Source organism: Schistocerca serialis, chromosome 1, assembly GCF_023864345.2.
Source record: "Schistocerca serialis cubense isolate TAMUIC-IGC-003099 chromosome 1, iqSchSeri2.2, whole genome shotgun sequence".
Taxonomy (NCBI): Eukaryota; Metazoa; Arthropoda; class Insecta; order Orthoptera; family Acrididae; genus Schistocerca; species Schistocerca serialis.
Genome location: NC_064638.1, coordinates 240,942,271 through 240,963,972, shown reverse-complemented (window position 1 = coordinate 240,963,972; position 21,702 = coordinate 240,942,271). Strand labels below are relative to the sequence as shown.

Below are 21,702 nucleotides of genomic sequence, written 5' to 3'. Positions count from 1 at the left end.
AAAGTGATCGACATCTGTCTTCATTACATTTAGGTCACAGTGAGTAGGGGTTTCCTGAATTACATTTTCAGCTGCCTTTTCCAGTCGGTCTATTAATTTTAAATCGAAACACCGCACGACTTCATTACATTTGGTTTGCTGAACATGACCCAAATTACTGTAGTCTGAGCGATTCTGCGTCTCCAGACCGGGCATAACACTAGTTACAGCTAAACAACTTTCACCATTATCGTCGGTTTCCTTCTCAAGTGACAACTGGTCACAGCTACTGGGTTCATCGACCCCAAACAGCCTACCCTCTACATTCCTACTTATCTCCTGTCCTAAACCTATTAGTACATTATCAACATCCTGCACAGGCACTTTAGATAAGAGCACATCATCCTCATCGTAAATATAAGCATGAATTTCTTCTGCTTCTTCACCTGTCAACTCAGTATTTTGCAGCTCATCCCTACTGTTACACTGCTGCGCCTTCTCTTTCTCTTCCCACTTAGAAAGCGTCTCTAACACGGTATCTATCAAATATTGTGAGTGATCTAATATTTCTGTTGTATCCTTAGGTGCTACCGACTCTTCATCCACATGTTCAGTTTGAGTATTCTGATCTGTCTTACCAATTCCATTAACTACTGGCTTAGGAAAAGTAACCGCCTGGTGAGCGCCAGTGTCCTCATAGACGGGAACTAGTTTTCCTGCCTAGGTCTACTACTGTTTCCTTTATTTTCATTATAGTTGACTGGCACAGCATTACTTTCCGTACTGTTGTTTACATGCATATTTCTGTTTGGAACAAAATTATTATCCCTTGGATGCCATTGTTGGGTCTGATAATTATTTCCCCAATTCCTACCTCTCTTAGGATCACGAACACCTACTGTTCTGATGTTTACATTGCCATTTTGCTCGTTCCTAAAATTACTACTATTACTGTAATTGACATTTCTGTTATTACGTGCTTGCTCCTCATTGGCAGCAACACGTTCTACACGTTCCAAATACTCAATGAAACGATCCAGATTGTCTCTAGGGGCTGATATAATTCTAGTTTGCCAGTACCATGGCAGTTTGGCTTCCAGACCTAGTATAATCATTTCTGGTTTTAGCTTTTCCGCCAAATGTGACAAACGTGAAATCCATGACCTAGCAAACTCTTTAATGGACTCCTTTCCTGCATTGAAGCGTTTTCCACTCCAAAATTCTCTCAACACTTCATTTTGCTTATTGCTAGACCAATATTCATTAATAAAAGCTGTTTTAAATTCCGCTAATGTTTTACATTTCAACATAACATCAGCTGACCAACGCATGGCGTCACCTGCTAAATGGCTTCTAATAAATGAGATTTTCTCCCGCTCAGACCAAGTTGGTGGAATCACATCTTCAAAATCGTTCCAGAAATCTAGCGGATGGATATTTTTATCTGGATCAAACCGCAAGAACTGCCGACACCCGATAAAAGCGGCATTTGCAGCTACAACTTGTTGTATACTACCATTACCAGAAGTTACTGAAGCTACTTTACTCTCAATGTTAGCAATGTTAGTACTAATATTTTCTACTTTCATTTCAACATTATCTACTCTTTGCACAATATGAGTAGTATCACTTTTGATTGCATCTACTTCTGCTTGACATATGTTTACTTTTATATTAACATCTTTAAATCTATCTGAGCACAGTTCAGATTCCGCCTCGATCTTTTCTGTTAACTTGTGCTCCAGCTTCGCATCTTCCATTTGGAAGTCTTTGCGAACCTCAGCAACTTCGGATTTAACTGTTTTATACATTTCAGAAAACTGTTGAGCAACCTTTTTCTTAATATCCTCATGATTGCAAACAATTTTATAATTCAAACTGTCTAGATCCTCTTTCAACTTGTTGCAACCAGCCTTGAAGGTATCGTCCATTACCTCCAATCGTTTATTAAAATTAGTTTCACTGGCCACAATCCTGTTATTTACCTCAATTATATTAGATTTTAATTCAGAATTCATTCTAGCATTACTGGCTGACATTTCAGCATTATTGGATTCTAATTTATTGTTCATTGCCTCAAACCGCATATTAAAATTTGTTTGACTGGCAGCTATTGCTTGTAATATAACATTTAGATCCACAGCCCCAGCATCTTTGGGTTGCTCACGAGCTGGCTTTTTATCACACTCAGGTGACGAAAAACTAGCTCCAATACCAGAATCATCAAAATCAAATGAAACTTCTGATTGGTTAGTCATTTCTAACTTCTCCTTCTTAAACTCTACCATTTCTGATGACTGTTTCGTTTTTAATTCATCAGAGAAACTATCATCCAATAAATTTACAATTTCTACTTTCCGCTTTACTACAGGGGTCTCTATTATTGAATCATTGCCCCTTCCCACACTACTGTCAGGAGACAACACTTCATATTTCACTTTAACATTACTACTTTCATGCATATTTACACTCGAACCGTTGTCTGTATTTACAGTTCCCTCAACAGACATAGGTTCTAATTTAAGTTTAACCTCAGTTTCTTTTGGCGGTTCCATCGCCAACAGTCTTTTAGTGCAGGTTAGTAAAACTTTTAACAGCTTTTCACTTAACTTAGTTCCTTCTGCACGACGTATGGCGTTGCCGGCGTGGCGTACCAGGATTCCTGATGCGACGTGGCACGTTGAGCTGCGGACGGCTCTCCGACGGCTGTTGTGTGTTTGCGTGGCCCGCAATTGCAGGCTCTGCGCCGGCTGCTTCAGCAGACGACTGCGGTGCGGCAAGACTGGCTTCTCGCGATGCCGGCAGCACCGCTAGACTCAGTGCCAGCTCCGTCAATCCAGATGCGTTGTTAATCCAATTGCGTCGTCCACATGCACACGTAACACATTCACTGTTTTATACTCAGTTGCGTGTCTCATTTCACTCGCGAATCCGAATAGTTAAAAATCACTTTCACTTAGTTGATTTCCCGGCCGATGCACCATATGTGGGGCGGCGGATGAGTTTTGTAAAATTAATCTACTGTATAAACTCTTGCGTGTCGAATCAGTTTCTAGCTTTTAGAATGTTGTTACTGCTGTCTTTTGCCGTTCTCAACACTGGCTCTCTATTTACTCCGTGACCCCCAGAAAGTGATTTAATAAAACTTGGAGCCAGTAAATAGATATCCTAGTGCCCACTTTCCCTGAGAATGTTATTATAGCTGCAGCTTATAGTTCTGAGGAATTAGGAGATTGTCCGGGATTTCTAATCAAAAACGGTTTTCCAAAATAGTTGAGTATATTCTGAAATTCACTAATAAAAACCACAAGTATCCCTACAACCTAACTAACAGAACAGTTCAGAGTCTAATGCGCTGATGCAACTATAAATGTCCGAATCAAATGTTAAAAAGAAATGCTCGCCATAATTTGATGAAAATATTTCATCAAACGCCACGCTAAATTTTTGGTAGAATGTCTGTCCCGCGACGGCACGTGAAAAATACGACACTACGCAAACTGAAGCTAGATAATGAAAATCATTCCAGAATTAACACTTCACATAAAATGTTTTCATAGTTCCGCGTATCTCTAGTAACTTAATACGGCACCCGAGGCTGTTTGTAGCAGATACACTGATGCGACGCGACTACCGACACAGATGGCGTGTCATTCAGTGTCTGGAGAGAACTGGGGCCTTGCTTCCTCGCGCAGTGTTCTTATATATAAAGCCGCGGTGCGGACGGCTGAGGGATCGCCTGATCTTTCCGGCTCTCTCGACTAGCCGCTGGGCTAGTAACGCACCACTTCAAGTTACATAATAATTTATAGCTTCTTTGGCTGATGGCCGCGGAAGCTCTTAATTTAAACGTGCATTCAGCACGCAGGTAAGTATTGATAATAAAATTTTAACGTGGCTAAGTTAAATACTTTAGGCGAGAGAATTAATTTAATTGCCCTGCACGCACTAGATGAGCTCTGAACTGGCCCTGTTGAGATCCGCTATCGCTATAATTTTATAGGTATTAAAAAGAAACTTTACATATTTTCATAATCATAGCGGACCTCCAACCTATTTAAATCTAAACATCCTAGCCTTATTTACTAGCCTACTTAATCTATCTTGCTTCCTTCAGTTTTGAGACGAAAACCAGAAAATCATGAATTTCCACTAAAGTCTTAATTTGTGAAATCCAAAGTACTGTTTTTATTAAATCATTATGAAAGATGAATCTAAATATAAATTTTGAAGTCTCTAGCTCTGTTCTGTTGCGCCAATGATTTTTCCAGAAAAACGTCCAAATCTCGGAAATGGCTGAAGTTATCGAACTGATATTTAACACACATTAATTTAGTATTATTTCTGACCTGCTAGAAAAGTTTTAGTTCATTTGCTTGATTTTTAAGGTATTGCGCAACATTTATGACGTCAGAGCTAGTTACAGCAGACTGGCTGGCACACAATGGAAACTGATGTGAATTTACAACAGCGTGAGTAGGCTGCTTCCCTACAGTGTGACAGCTCATTACAGGGAAAAGTAAAAGCGGCTGCATGAACGACAAAGAGAGACTAGCTGGCTGGCGGAAGGGAAGCTATCCATGTGGACAGTGTGACATCATATGACTAGGCCGTTACTTTTACCACAGAGAATAGTACAGAATTTTATTAGATACTACCACCTAATCATACAAACAATGAAAATTAGCCAGAATGCATAGTATTGATGATGTTCTCTGAATAGTAAATTTTGATTAGGACCAATGGGTGTGCCTAGTATCTCTATACTTTGTGAGTATTTTTCAGACATTTCTTTACTAATTTTAGTATGTAGGTTCCCCTGATGAAGCGGATTGTAGCTGCGAAACCGGTCGTGTTTTAAGTAACAACAATTTTACCAGCTGTAAGCGGAGTTCTTCCTAACATCATGCCTTTCAACAGCTGCGGTTGCCCGGAATATAAAATAGTTTGTGAGCGTCTGGTATGTATGTATGACCAATAACTACATCCATACCGCCTCCAAAGGGTACAATCAATAATGACAGCCGATTTTCCATGACTCATTGAGTACTGTATGTAGTTTCTGCGCCGCTGTATCAATGAGTCCCTAGTATTTTCACGGTGCACGGATGAACGTAAATTTACTAGGGATTGTGCCCTCGATTCTCGAAATATCCCGGTCTGGGCAGTCGGAAACCCACATTCCACACATATCCAGGGATCCTACACAGATTTGGTATCAACGTGTGGGCAGGTATTGTGGCTGTATTGTACCTGCTTCCATCCAAGCTAACAGGTCCTATGTACTTCCTTCAATATTTACTGGGCGTGTTGATGGTTGCTGTGAGACTGAACGTCGGTCACGACGTGTGGCTTCAGCATGACAGCGCATCTGTTCACTTTTCTAGTCATGTTCGGGAATATCGGGACCAACGATCTGCACAGTTGGATAGGCCAAGGAGGTCCAATCATATGGCCACCATGATCACTGGATTTGGCTCTACAGGACTATTTCCTATGGGACTGAATGAAGAGTTTGGTTTATTAGACTCCTGTAGAGACAGAAAAAACTGGTGGACTGAGTTGTGGTCAGTGCAGGACGGATTCCAGAGAAATCAGTTGTGATGGAACGTGTGTGTCACAAAATAATTCGTAGGTACAGCATGTGCACAGTACTTTGTGGTCACCAAATCGAGCCTTACCTACAGCGGATCTGAATGCTAATCTTTCTTTGAGAAGGACAAAACCGATTTAAATTTTACTATAAACAATAGTGTTTGAGAAAACCTATTAAGTTTACTTTTTTTCTTCTTTGGTTCTAATGAGTGGAACTGTAAAAAAAGTGATGTACTTGGTGACGCCTAATAAATTACTCGTAAAAATAGTCGCACTACTAACTTCTTTTCGGAAAGTTGTAACCCAGAAATGGTACGTTTTAGGTGTTCCAGATCAAAATATTATCAAATAAGTCTCCTCCACAAGCCCTAGAAGTTTATAAGGGGAATTATAGAGCACCCTGTATTACGTTATAAACTGATTAATTACATTACTGACCATTAAAATTGCTACACCACGAAGACGACGTGCCACAGACGCGAAATTTAACCGACAGGAAGACGATGCTGTGATATGCAATGATTAGCTTTTCAGAGCATTCACACAAGGTTGGCGCCGGTGGCGACACCTACAACGTGCTGACAAGAGGAAAGTTTCCAACCGATTTCTCATACACAAACAGCAGATGATCGGCGTTGACTGGTAAAACGTTGTTGTGATGCCTCGTGTAAGGAGGAGAAATGCGTACCATCACGTTTCCGACTTTGGATAAAGGTCGGATTGTAGCCTATCGCGATTGCGGTTTATCGTATCGCGACACTGTTGCTCGCGTTGGCCGACATCCAATGACTTAGCAGAATATGGAATCGGTGGCTTCAGGAGGGTAATACGGAACGCCGTGCTGGATCCCAACGGCCTCGTATCACTAGCAGTCGAGATGACACGCATCTTATTCGCTTGGTTGTAACGGATCGTACAGCCACGTCTCGATCCCTGAGTCAACAGATGGGGACGTTTGCAAGACAACAACCATCTGCACTTACAGTTCGACGACGTTTGCAGCAGCATGGACTATCAGCTCGGAGAATGGCTGCGGTTACTCTTGACGCTGCATCACAGACAGGAGTGCATGCGATGGTGTACCTAACGATGAACCTGGGTGCACGAATGGCAAAACGTCACTTTTTCGGATGAATCCAGGTTCTGTTTACAGCATCATGATAGTCACATCTGTGTTTGGCGACATCGCGGTGAAAGCACGACGGAAGCGTGTATTCGTCATAGCCATACTGGCGTATCACCCTTCGTCATGGTATGGGGTGCCATTCGTTACACGTCTCGGTCACCTCTTGTTCGCATTGGCGGCACTTTGAACAGTGGACGTTACATTTCAAATGTGTTACGACCCATGGCTCTACCCTTCATTCGATCCCTGCGAAACCCTACATTTCAGCAGGATAATTCACGACCGCATGTTGCAGGTCCTGTATGGGCCTTTCTGGATAGAGCAAATGTTCGACTGCTGCCCTGGCCAGCTCATTGTCCAGATCTCTCACCAACTGAAAACGTCTGGTCAATGGTGGCTGAGCAACTGGCTCGTCACAATACCCCAGTCACTACTCTTGATGAACTGTTGTATCGTGTTGAAACTGCATGGGCAGCTGTTCCTGTACACGCCATCCGAGCTCTGTTTGACCCAATGCCCAGGCGTATCAAGGCCGTTATTACGGCCAGAGGTGGTTGTTCTGGGTACTGATTGCTCAGGGTCTATACCCCCAAATTGCGTGACAATGTAATCACATGTCGGTTCTAGTATAATATATATGTCCAATGAGTGCCCGTTTATCACCTGCATTTCTTCTTGGTGTAGCAATAGTAATAGCCAGTAGTGTAGTTCTTTAGCTGCCAGTGATTAGGAACCTATATGCTAAAAGTTGACTCACGTGTGTGCTGGGCAGCCACGTACATGTTCAACGCATTGAAGACGGCGCTGCGAGTGTTGGAAGCGAGGTCGACCAGCGGGGGCGGCAGCTCGACGTCAGGCCGACTTCGGCACGCGCCCATGCTGCTGCTGCTGACGGACGGCGTGCCGAATGGCAGGGTGAGGATCGGGGACAATTTCGTGGACCGCATCACCGAGTGCAACTCGAAGACCAAGGCCGCGATCTTCACGCTGGCCTTCGGCACCGGCGCCGACTACGGCTTCCTGCGCCGCCTCGCAGTGCGCAACAGCGGCGTTGGCCGCAGGATCTACGAGGCCGCCGACGCCCACCTGCAGCTGCGAAACTTCTACCGCCAGATCGCCTCGCCGCTGCTCACAGACGTCACGTTCAACTACGACGGCGAGCAGGTAGGCTTGCGCACTCTCTGCGGACGTTTCGTCACTATTGTTACTCAGGTTGTAAGGCTGTTGGAAGGCTGGTTTGATGCAGCCCTCCAGATAATCTGTCGTTTGCAAGTCTCTTCCTCTCCTAACTTCTACTGCAATACACAACTACTTGAAACTTCTTACTTAGTACTTCCATATGTCTCCCTCCTTTATGAAATTCATGAAATCCTTCATGACTCAGCGTCTATCTTACCAACTGATCCTTCCTTTTATACAGTTGCCGGCCGTTGTGGCCGAGCGGTTCTAGGCGCATCAATCTGGAACCGCGCTGCTGCTACGGTCGCAGGTTCGAATCCTGCCTATGGATGTGTGTGCTGTCCTTAGGTTAGCTAGGTTTAAGTGGTTCTAAGTCTAGGAGACCGATGACCTCAGATGTTAAGTCCCATAATGCTTAGAGCCATTTGAACCATTTTAGCTAGTTGTGGCACACATTTGTTTCCTCCCAAATTCGTTTCAGTAAGCCCCATTAGCCACTTCATCTCTGTATATCTTCTTGTGTATTCTTCTGTAACACCACGTTCCGAAGGCTTCTATTCTCTTCTTGTCTGAACTGCATTAAGCGACAAATAACAACAAAAATCGCCTGCTATTATCAGATGCAGCATTATGTGAATTCAGAGATCTGCCATCATCCACCCTATCGCTCTCTATAGCACTGATTTCTGGCCAACTACAATAGAATCAGAACGACGACTGGGAGTCATGGAGAAGAGGATGTTTAGATGTCCAGGTGACGACATACACCTGGATCACGTTTCGAACGACAGTATCAGGAAACGTTTTGGAGCCAGATTGATCCAGAAGAAAATATGAAAAAGCGTACCATGATCGTTCAGACATGTGGTGCACACACAGGACGATACTGTAGCAAAGGCAGCCTACACAGTGTAGCTCATGAGAAAGAGACCCAAGGGGCAATCAAGACACTGATGGCCCGATTCATTCAAACATGGCCCACGATCAAACAAAATTGAGACAACGGCTCCACTGAGTGCACCCTGCCGCCTATTGGAACAAATGCTAAAGGAGGAGGAGGAGAAGACGAAGAAGGAGAAGAACAAGAAGCATTGTTTGCATAGAAATTCCGCAGTCATGCCTAAAAGAAAGATGATCAAGAGGGTAGAAACAGAAATTCGAAGCGTTACTGTAAGCATAGTCTGTTAGTGACATAAGCTGGCAATATGTGAAACAGCCTGACCTAGCCTTATCTTTAGAATAAACTTAGAAAACTTAGTAGTAGGCGTGATTTTGTCACACTGCGAGCTGTCGAACAGTAATCCACTGTCAGTTAATGTGATATCATACAAATGAGAGATAAGCATAGCTTCATAGCAGACCAGTATCACAGTCATTGGTGTGGGGACGTTATAAAAGAGTAGCGGTTACAAACTGTAATTAGCGCTGAGACTGGCACAGCCTTTAAGACACATGAGCTACGAGATGTGGCAGGAAAAGTGTCCTTGCCAGCATGGTGCCACAGTCATACTTTCAGAGAGCGATGAGTGGGGATGAGAGGGGAGGGGAGGGAAGGGAAGGGACGGGAGAGGAGGGGAACGAGAAGGAGGCATGGTTGATGCTGCACTTGACTACCATGTCAGCAAGAAAACGCATGGTGCTGATATGCAACGCAAGGTGCTACATCTGTGCTTTTCAACAGTGTATACAGGATGCAGTTTCAGCACACAGTCGATGGTGCATGCGTCCCAGCTCTCCAGTTTTGAGGTGGCAGTTTCCTCTAATGCCACAAGATTCAGATGCTGCCAAAATGCAAAACCAATTTACACACTGCAGTTTGGCTGAATAGAAAACTTTTCCCAACTTATACAGCACAAGGAATGAGGAAATATACGTCGCTAATGGAACCAGAACTATTTGTGTAGTGGATGAGAGTCTCCTAACATCGGAAATAAAAGAAAGCTATGGAACGATAATTGTAGAAAGTGTTTTAAAGGATGTGACCCCTCCACACCCTATCTCAGCGCTATTTCTGGAAGCTAATAACGCTATGCACTTTCTTTAAACTTCCACGTGCTTCTGAGAGTGTACTCCAAGAGTCCACAGAGGATGTCAGATGCAGATTATGGAGTTCAAGAGTTACGAACAGAATTTGGGATATTGATGTCTCCAGATCCATGCTTCAAAGGCATTGTTTCTGACTGCATAGCTGTGGAATGGCAGATTGCATTATATCCATAAAGCGCTCAATAATCGTGCAGGAAGAAAAGCCTACTTTATACAAACCAGACTTCACGATATGAACATTGATGTCACGATATTTTTTCAGTAAGACACAATACATGCTTTGGCGTAAGTTGAAGAGAGAGGTGCACGTCGAATTCACTGATAAAAGAGCATGAAAACCGAACTCAGTCCTTTGCAGCGGTCGATGTGGGAGTTTGAAGCATAATGTTTGTTGATGTGTGGTCAGGAGCGAGAATATTTTACATATTTTAATGCGTTGGAAGATTCTAGATTGGACTTGTTCCGATCCACACTAACCATAGCTAGTAGTGGTGCCCAATGGCCGTGATCTGACATTAGCCTGTCAATAAATGAGCACAATATGTTTTGGCTAATTTCTGCCCCTGTGCTCACTAAGTACAAAGAATGGAAGGGTAAATGTAATCTTCAAGGATTTTGTTGCCACCTGAGCATTGTTGCTAGCTTTCCACTCTGGGAAGCTTGAATCGTCTCATGACATTGTGTAACAATAAAGTGCTAGAGAGCTTTTGGTGTTATTAAGTAAGTAAATTAGCTGGGTAAAATATGTCAGTGATTAACAATGGAAGATCACAAGTTAATGTAAGCGCAAGATAAGAAATTGCAAATGCGGAAAGCTGATACATTAATAACTGGTATAGAATCCAGAACGTTGAATGGAAGCATGCAAACGTGCATCTATTGTGTTGTACATGTGCGGATGTCAGTTTGTGGAGTAGAGTTCCATGGCTGTTGCACTTAGTCATTCAATACAGGGACGATTAATGCTATTTGTGGATGACACTGAGTTGGCGTCCGATTACGTCCCACATGTGTTAATTCGGAGACAGATCTCATGATCGAGAAGGCCAGGGCAACATGTCGACACCCTGTAGAGCACGTTGGGTTACAACAACGATATGCTGATGAGTGTTATCCTGCTGGAAAACACTCACTGGAATGCTGTTCACGAATGGCAGCTCAACAGGTCGAATCACCAGACTGACGTACAAATTTGCAGTTAGGGTGCGTGGGATGACAACGAGAGTGCTCCTGCTGTCATACTAAATTCACAGACCAGACCATAGCTCCAGTCGTAGTTCCAGTGCATCTAGCATGCAGACAGGTTGTTCCAGACGCTCAACTGGACTCCGCCTAGCCAACACACGACCATCACTGCCACCGAGGCAGAACCAGCTCTTACCAGAAAACACAACAGTCCTCCAACCTGCCCTCCAACGAGCTCTCACTTGACACCACTGAAATTGCAAGTGGTGGTGGTTTAGGGTCAGTGGAATGTATGCTAAAGCGTCTGTCTCGGAGCTGCCATTGAAGTAATCGATCTGTAACAGTCCGTCGTGTCAATGTGGTGTCAACTGCTGCTCAAACTGCTGCTGCAGTTGCAATACGACGCGCCAGAGCCGTAAGCCGAGCACCACCGCTAGCAGTCATGTACCGTGGGTTGAGTCCCTGCCAAGTCATTCTGCAATATCGCAGAAACAACATTCAGCTTCTCGTAGCCCTGTTATGCGACTTTTTCAATCTCGGAGAGATGTTGGTAATGGTGTCTTTGTCGCCTTAAAGACATTCTTCAAAAACATGTTCAGATGTGTGTGAAATCTTATGGGACTTAATTGCTAACGTCATCAGTCCCTAAGCTTACACACTACTTAACCTAAATTATCCTAAGGACAAACACAGACAGCCATGCCCGAGGCAGGACTCGAACCTCCTCTGGGACCAGTCTCTCAGTCCATGACTGCAGTGCCTTAGTCCACTCGGCTAATCCCGCGCGGCAAAGGCATTCTTCACTGACTTCAACCCACTAATCAAAGGTAATAACACTCACGACAATTACAGCGTGTATTTCAAGCAGAAATGATTTGCATCGCAAAACTGTTTTGTATCGTCGTAGTAAGGTACTAACACCAGTCTTGTGCGAATGGCGCGAAATTTGAATAGACTTCGTCTTTGAGATATAAAAAGACGCCTACCAACTTTCCTTTTTGTTCCTCAACTCTTTCTTGGTGCTAAGATTTTCTGCTATCCGTCAACATACGCCACAATAACCACATGAGTACTGAGAGCGATAGCTGATGAAAGGAGTTCTTTTGTTAAAATGAATAATCAATATCATTAGACTGTATCATTAAACTGGCAACGTAGCTGGTACGTATATAAAGTTATGCAATCAAATTTTTGTTGGATTTCAGCTACTTGTTGTAGTCCTGGTACGCACTGAAATCCGCATACCACAAAAAATGGTTCAAATGGCTCTGAGCACTATGGGACTTAACTTCTGAGGTCATCAGTCCCCTAGAACTTAGAACTACTTAAACCTAACTAACCTAAGGACATCACACACATTCATGCTCGAGGCAGGATTCGAACCTGCGACCGTAGCAGTCGCGCGGTACCAGACTGTAGCGCCTAGAACCGCTCGGCCACATCGGCCGGCTACCCGCACCACAGAACCGTAGCAAGCAGTTACAAGAGCCAAAAGAAAATGGCCCAGTTTTTTGGTAAATTATAGACGGGCTGCACCATTTAGTTTAGCCTCCTCTAGTGGCGTGCTATGATACTGAAACACAAGGATTTCAGTGAGTTCCAAGTGTATAGACATGTTGGTGCAGATATTGGAGGTTAAAATTAAATGTTATGACTATTCCCGTACTCAACGTCAGAATCGGTATATAAAATTCCCAACACGTAGAAGTGTACGTAAGTTGGTTAACAAAATGAGTTTTTTAACAGGTGGATGAGGACGCACTGACGAAGGTGAAGTTCTCGACCCTGTTCGACGACGGGGAGTTGGTGGTGGCGGGCCGCCTGCCCCCTGGGCCAGACGGCTGATCTGTGTCGTTTTGAGCACGTCCCGTAACACGACGGACCGCGTACCAGAGCCAGCTGCCGTCAACGTGGCTTCAGCAGAGAGGCTGTGGGCCTACCTGACGGTGCGCCAGCTGCTGGACCAGGACGCCGCCACACCCATCGAAACTCCGCACCAGGGCCAAGGACATCGCTCTCAGGGTAACACGCCGGTCAATAGTATTGAGCAGGGGTTCCCAACAAAATTTTCTCGAGGACCCCCTCATCGAGCATGATTGGTACCTTGTCACATCACAGTATCAGGTACCTAAAAAAGCCAAATTAAGATTCTTTTTACACGTTTTGTCGTTTTGGTAAGTAGAAAAAAATTAAGACAGTCATTGAAAAAATATTGAGCTTAAAACTTTTCCAATTTAGCCGTCATTGTTATTGTTAAATTTTTGATTTTTGCTCAAAATCTTTGCTTCAAATCTGGGTGTTTAGTGTAACAGACTCCTTAAAAAATAACAGTTGAGTATCATACGAAATGTATTTAATATATTTTTTATTCTAATAGAATCTTGCGGACCCCTCTGGCATAGCTCGCGGACCCCAAGGGGTCCGCGGACTAGCTGTTGGGAACCACTGGTCTAGAGCATCAACTTTTTAATCTACAAACGTGACTGGTATTTCCCGGCAATGCGAGCTGAATACCTAACTGGCACTGCAGCATCCTACTTACGCGCTCCTACTTGGTATCCTGCTTTGTATAAAATATTAATTACAGCAATCTTCCCAAGTAACGGGTGATTATTATAATCTTAATTAATATTGTGTTTATACTGGTTGCTGGTGAGGAGGAAAGTTAGGTTATTAGTATTTTATTAATGCTCTCATTCATAAGCATCAATATCACAGTCATCACAGTCGCTCAAGAAAGTTATAATTAAGCTTTACTTGTTTAATCAGAATCGGACGATGACTCTCCTAGTCCGCAGTCTCGATGATTCGAAGCGATCGGCAATCCTGTGTAAATAAAATGTCTTGGTTTTCTTGCGCTGCGTAATCAGTCGGGAAACCTCAGATCAAGCGGAAAGTTTGCTTTGATGGAGTTTAATTATCCGATGCAATAATGGAGGTCTTGGGTCTAATAATTGCAGGTTCGTTTCCAATTCATCGGAAGTTCCCTTCTGAGTACCAACGAAACGACACCTCCGTGCAAATTTCCAATTAGAGAATACATATATAATGAAATTCCTTACACACCTTTGATGTAAATGGTCAGTATATATTTTCTTGAGTAGCATACAACATATTTTCAATCTCTTTCTTCCAGTAATCTCGATAGCAAAATTACAATTATTTAATGCGGCTATTCGACACGGAGAAGATCCTAGAAGCCCATTCAACACACCAGAGAGAATATTACAAAGAGTAATTATGCACTCATGGAATTGTAATAGTCCTGTACTACTTTGCGCATGGATTCTGCGAGTATATAGAAGGTCAAGTAGGAAACGTAATTCACTCATAGAGTTGTGCAGGGATAAATAGTAAAATATAAAGAGAGATTACATTATAAATAAAAACCGGAGTAACTCACGGAGGTCCAGTGTGAACTGCAATTAACGTAAGGCAGCGAAATTTGGTAAATATGATAATATCCTAATGCGGAACCGATTTACGCTGGGAAACAAATTAGTTCAACTTGTGGCTACGAGGTGCAGACTTTTTGTTTGACGACATGGCATCCTTGCTATCATCTGACAAGCCATAACGTGAGTGAACAGTAAGGCTATCAAGAAGAAAAACCATGAGCTGTCTGTGAAACTCTTTTACGTGAACGGCAGAAATTCCAGTGCTGCACTGAGAGATTGTCGCCGACGGAAATATCTGAGGAGAAGCCCAATATTATATGGTTTAATGAAGATGGTAATGAAATTCGAAGAAACGCTGAGTTTGGTGTGATACCTTTTAGAAGAAGGCGTCCTATTCCGGTGGAAGTTACTGACGAGGTTGCTGTTGCTGTAACTGACCATGCAGCACGTGCCTTGGGTAGCGTTAGTGCTCGTGCAGTTGGACGAGAAGTGTCCATCTCTTGGTCAGTAGTACGGAAAGTTTTGCGGTCTATTTTATACTGGTACCTGTACAAGACCTAGACGGTGCAGGAACTGAAAGCTCATGATCAGCAGCAACGTTCTCTTCGGTTTCTGCCACGGTCTGTAGATGGCATGTGGCCGGGAAATATTTTAAGGAGTGACGACGCATATTTTACGCTACAGGATGCTGTGAATACACAGAGCTGCCTCATTTGGGGGTACTGCGCGCGAAGAACCATTGCACTCTCCGTATGTGACTGTGTGGTCTGGAATCATAAGCACCTTATCCTCGGTCCGTTCTTCTTGAAAACATCACACTCCGTCAAGTGTTCCTTGACAGTTGTACGTTATCGAGGCCTACTAGTGCAGCATGTCATCGCTCCTTTGGAAGAGAGTATGTGTGTGGAAAGCACTGTTTTCATGCAGGATGCAACACATGTCACTCGCTCAGTGAGAGATGTTCTAAATGCAACCTTCCAACAACGTTTTATCTCCACAGAGGTTTCCCAGATTTATGGCTTCCAAGACCACCTGGTCTGAATCAGTGTGACTTTTACAAGGAAGACGTTCTGTCTCTACCTGATCTGAAGACCAGCATACAGGAACAAGTTGCTTAAATTCCATTGGAACTCCTTTGGGAAACTGTTGATCATGTCGTTGTATGGATGTGGCTTCTCCTCGACGCAATCGGTGTTCATATTGAACAAATTGTGTAATCTGCGTTTAGTAATAAAATCAACATTATGCCTTCCTCACTTACTTGGTATTTTCTGCCCAAGTCCCATTCATAATCCATTATATACGGAAACATTTCTATACGTTTTTCTTGCATTCACAGACAGATTTGCACCTGTTGGGTAATATTGGAAATAAACTTTATTCCTAGCTAAATCGGTTCTGTATTAACGTATTATAATATCTACCAAATTTCGCTGCAATGCAATAATTAAAGCCCACTCTGGATCTCTGTGAGTTGCTACACATAAATTACAGCCATCCGCTATTAGACCAGACACACTTTCGTGATACCAAGCGATGCGCAAGCAATCTGTTGTAAGTATCGTATGAAAATACAATGTATTCGACACAGCAAGTAACAGTTAGTTGCACTGTACGAAAGTCAGCTGCAAATGACGCCATATGTTGTTTATTTGTGCAAAGTCCTCAGACAACATGTAGAAGCAAAGAATCTACATTGTACATAAAATATAATAGGCAGTTACGTTTCCACATTAATCCCTCTGTTCCCTCCCATGTGTCAACGATGTTCCTTGACAAGTGTCAACGATATTTGGTGTTGAATCGTGCTTGTCGGGCAGAAGCAGTTGTAACTGGAGGCAGACGACGAGGCTGTACACGACATGGTGGTGCTGGCGTGGTGATAATATGAAGTACAGTTGAGTGTCATCCTGGTGCTGGAGTGGTGACGGATGGGCGACTTCAGGAACTGACGAAAGAAGTCATTGTATGGTGAAACGCCATAGATAGAACTCCAGCGGTCGGGCATAGCACGTCGGAGACAATGAGTCTCTATACGAATTCACGTCGATGATTGAAGTTGAGTTGCAAAGTGACATGGCTGTACGGCTTCGAACATTCATTTGTGGCATACATATGACTGCCATCGGATTTGCGCTGCGAAAGACGAAAAGAAGGGCTCACTTTGACATCAGCACGTGAACCACACAGGAGCTGCAGCTTGGTGGAGTGCTCTGTTATGAGCAGTCGACGACGTCACTAAAAGCTTCCGGATTGACAGTGTGTGGTCGATGTGTAAAATTTTTTCCAGTAAGTTTCATCGACGGCTGCGGGAAACATCCTCAGAGGCGAAGCAGTTAACTGAAATAGAACTCGTGCGAGCGCCGAATATATAGGCATTATAGAGGGCGCCACAGTCCATCATCACATGACGCTGACTACGAGACTATCTCTGACAGCGCCAACAGTCTCGATAGAAAGTTACCGATCGTCGCTTCAAAGTCGACGTCCATATTTTACCTAATTTGTCGCCTATCTCTTCTCTGCTAAAATTATGATGCTGTTTATAAATCTCAATAGCCTCTCTCCACAAGCGCGCACGACAGTGCGATGTTCTCGATATGACGCTCCTGATACACGTGTTCCGCTACGTCCGATTTATCAATGTGTTCCAGATAGAGATTCATCTTCAACTAAATTGTAGAGTCAAAGAAACAGTTACTCCTGCCTAACATCGTCTTCATCCTCCGTGAGCACCTGGAAGTGCCACAACACGACGTGGCATGGACTCTACTAATGTCTGAAGTAGTGCTGGAGGTAACTGACACCGTGAATTCTGCAGGGCTTTCCATAAGTTCGTAGGAGTACGAGGGAGGTGGAGATCTCTTCTGAGCAGCACGTTACAAGGCATCAGAGATATACTCAATAATGTTCATGTCTGGGGAGTTGGATGGCCCACTCTCAGTGTTCCTGGAGCCACTCTGTAGCAATTCTGAACGTGTGGGGTGTCGCATTGTCCTGCTGGGATTGCCCAAATCCATCGGAATGCACAAGGGACATGAATGCGTGCCGGTGATCGACAGGATAGTTACGTACGTGTCACCTGTCAGAGTCGTATCTAGACGTACAGGGGGTCTATATCTCTCCAACTGCACACGCCCCACACCAGCTTGGACAGTCCCCTGCTGACATGCAGGGCCCATGGATTCGTGAGGTTATCTCGATATCCCTACACATCCATTCGCTCGATACAATTTGAAACAAGACTCGCCGACCAAGCAACATGCTTCCAATCACCAAGAGTCCAATGTCGGTGTTGACTGGTCTAGACGAGGCGTAAAGCTTTGTTTCGTGCAGTTATCAAGGGTAAACGAGTGGGCCTTCGGCTGCAAAAGCTCATATCGATGATGTTACGTTGAATAGTTCGCCCAGCACTGGAATATGCAACAATCTGCGGAAGGGTTGCACGTCTGTCACGTTGAACGATTCCCATCAGTCGTCGTTGGTTCCGTTCTTGCTGGATATTTTCCAGCCGCCGCGATGTCGGAGATTTGATATTCTTCCGGATTCCTGATATTCAGTACACTCGTGAAATGGTCGCACGGGAAAATCCTAACTTCATCGCTACCTCGAAGATGCTCTGTACTATCGCTCGTGCGCCGACTACTACACTACGTTCAAACTCACTTTCTCGTAAATCTTGGTAACCTGCTATTGTAGCAGTAGTAACCGATCTAACAAATGCGCCAGACACTTGTTGTCTCATACAGGCGTCTCCGACCGCAGCGGCGTATTCTGCCTGTTTACGGATGTCGTATTTGAATACGTACGCCTATACCAGTTTCTTTGGCACTTCAGTGTAAACAGATGTTTACATTTCTTTTCGTGGCAACATTATGTGCTAGACCACAACTACAACGAATTTTATATAAGTTACTGTAAAAGTAAGACAATAGTCCGAAATTTCTTATTATATACCAAGATTTATAACTTTTACCGAGAGACGTTGCTAAAACATAGGCTTTATCCATGGGAACTGGTGAAACAGTATCCATTTAAAAAAATCACCTTAGCAGTTACTGAAATAGTTTGTACTGATTGTAAAATTACGTTATTTAAACATTCTTCCATTCCAACGTGATTATAATGAACAATATCCCACACTGAAATTAGTGAGAAATTAGTGAGAAAGATATTTTGGTTACAATAAGTTTCACTGTTGTGGCCTTTAGAATTCCATAATATGAAAGATGATCTGCGCAAGCATTGCTTGGTTTAACACTTTTTAAACAATTGCACTTCAGATAACACTTTTATAGACCAAGATAGGTTTAAAAGCATAAATTCTTGTCCTGTTGAGAATGGCCTTTCTGATCACTATGCTTAGCTAGTTACAGTATATGACATAGCTCCATTCAGTAATTCAAAACTACCCTCCAAAGTTGTGCGTTCAATTAATGACTCAACAATTAGAAATTTAATAGAAAATCTTCAGCAATTAGACTGGGATGAGGTGTACAAGGAACCCGATGCTAATTTAAAATATAGCATATTTCATGATACACTTGTAAGAGAATTTGAAAACTGTTTCCCCAAGAAATTATTTACATCTAATTATAAGAAACCATGCAAAAAACCTTGGCTCACTACAGGAATAAAAATATCTTGTAACCACAAAAGGGAACTTTATCTAACAACAAGAAAGAGTAATGACCCAGGAACAGCCAAATATTATAAAAACTACTGTCCTGCATGAAGAAAGGTTATTAAATAGCCCAAAAGCATGTGCATCATGTCTGAGATTAATACCTCTGATAACAAAATGAAAACAATTTGGAATATTATTACAAGGGAGACAGGGCAACCAAGAGTACAGGATGATGGCATCACCATCAAAGAGAATGGAAACTTGATAAACAACCAGCTGGAAGTCGAAAACATTTTGAATAATCATTTTTTAAATGTTGTAGAGAAAATAGGATCTAAATGATCATTAGAAGGAGCAAGGCACTTAATGGAAGAGGCCTTACCCACACCATTTGATACAATTGCAATTCCACCCACCTCTCCTTCTGAAATTAGAAAAATAAAAACTCTCTCAAGAATAAAAGGTCACATTGAATTGCTGGCGTTTCCAGCAGGATAATAAAAGCTTGTTCCCAAGAAATAAGTGGGATTCTTAGCCACATATGTAATAGCTCACTGAAGCAGGATATTTTCGCAGATAGACTGAAGTATGCCATTGTTAAATCACTGCATAAAAAAGGGGATACGTCTGATGTCAACAACTACTGCCCAATCTCTCTTCTGACAGCCTTATCCAAAATTCTTGAAAAAGTAATGTATTGTAGAGTAGCTTCACACCTTTGTAAAAATGAAGTTTTAACAAAAAGTCAGTTTGGTTTTCAGAAGAGGTTTTTCAACGGAAAATGCTATATATACTTTCACTAATGAAATATTAAATGCTCTGAGTAACCGGAAGTCACTCGTTGGGATTTTTGTGATCTATAAAAGGCTTTAGATTGTGTAAATCACGGAATACTTCTAGATAAGCTCAAGTACTGTGGTATGAATGGGACAGTGCTCAAATGGTTTAAATCATACCTAACTGGAAGAGTGCAGAAAGTTTAAATAAACAGTTCACATAATACGCAAAAAACTGGTGATTTCTCAAACTGGGGAACAATCAAGAATGGGGTGCCGCAAGATTCAGTCATGGGTCCTCTGCTGTTCTTCATACATATTAATGACTTGCCATTCTATATTCACGAAGATGCAAAGCCGGTACTTTTTGCCGATGATATAAGTATAGCTATCACACTCAACAGTCAAGAATTAACTGGTGAAATTGTAAATGACGTTTTTCAAAAAATCAGTAAGTGGTTCTCTGCAAATGGGCTCTCATTAAACTTTGACAAAACACAGTATATACAGTTCCACACAGTAAATGGGATGAAATCATTAATAAATATAGACTTCTATCAGAAATCGGTAGCTAAGGTAGAATACTCAAAATTTGTAGGTGTATGCATTGATGAGGGGTTGAACTGCAAGAAACACACTGAGGATCTGCTGAAACGTTTGAGTTCAGATTCTTATGCTATTAGGGTCATTGCGAATTTTGGCGATAGACATCTGAGTAAATTAGCTTACCACGCCAATTTTCATTCTCTGCTTCCGTTTGGCATCATATTCTGGGGTAACTCATCAATGAGTAAAAGAGTGTTCATTGCACAAAAGCGTGTAATCAGAATAATTGGTGGAGCTCATCCAAGATAATCCTGCAGACACTTATTTAAAGAGCTTAAAATCATCACTGTAACCTCACGATATATGAATTCACTTATGAAATCTGTTATTAACAATCTGAAGGAATTCAAAAGTAACAGCAGTGTACATAGCTACAACACTAGAAGAAAGGATGATCTTCACTACTCAAGGTTAAATCTAACTTTGGCTCACAAGGGTTAAATTATGCTGCCACAAAAGTCTTTGGTCACTTACCTAATAGCATCAAAAGTCTGACAGATAGCCATATAGCATTTAAAAGGAAATTAAAAAAAATTCTTAATGGCAACTCCTTCTACTCATTAGATGAATTTTTGGTTATAGTAAGTGGGTAATTTCCCCATCCCCATAAAAAAATTAAGTGTCGTGTAATATTTTGTGTAATGTAATATTTTGTATAGACACCTTTTATTAACCTGACACGTTCCACATCATTACGAAGCGTCGTATTCGTAATCTATGGAACAGGTACTAATCTAATCTAATCTAATCTGAAACCTTGTTCTCCAACGGAAGATAGCTTGGCAATCACTTCCCATACACTAAATTCTTCTCTTCCTACTTCTTCAATGCTGATGAAATATTCCTTGCAAAATGTAAATTGGTTCTTAGTTTATAATGACTTCAGTTTGCCAACTTTGGTACCAAGGTGATAAAATCCGTCATTCTGAATATTTATCAGCACCGCTATTATTGATTTTGCATCTGTTTTTGCCTGGTCTACATACAGTACTTTAATTCTCAGATTCTGTTCAGCTGAAGATTTTGGAATTTGGATACATGAGGCAGCTTTCATTTCTTTATTTGCAAATGTAGACCTTTTTTGGTATTTTATAAAACGTATTTTAAGCCTCAGCTGTTTATTTGTTCTATTAGTCATCTACAGGTTACGGTTATTAACCACCATCCAGGATGTAGGGCACAACA

At 42.4% G+C, this 21,702-nt stretch overlaps 1 protein-coding gene across 1 annotated transcript in view; it reads left to right on the top strand.

The window, feature by feature from the left end:
- The window catches only part of LOC126463248 (inter-alpha-trypsin inhibitor heavy chain H4-like), a 170,187-nt gene that overhangs the window by 100,104 nt on the left and 48,381 nt on the right, over positions 1–21,702 (top strand). Inside the window, exons 9-10 of the mRNA XM_050096144.1 lie at positions 7,473–7,931; positions 12,866–13,132. Of these exons, the coding sequence (XP_049952101.1) occupies positions 7,473–7,931; positions 12,866–13,132 (726 nt within the window). The remainder of the gene's footprint in view (positions 1–7,472; positions 7,932–12,865; positions 13,133–21,702) is intronic.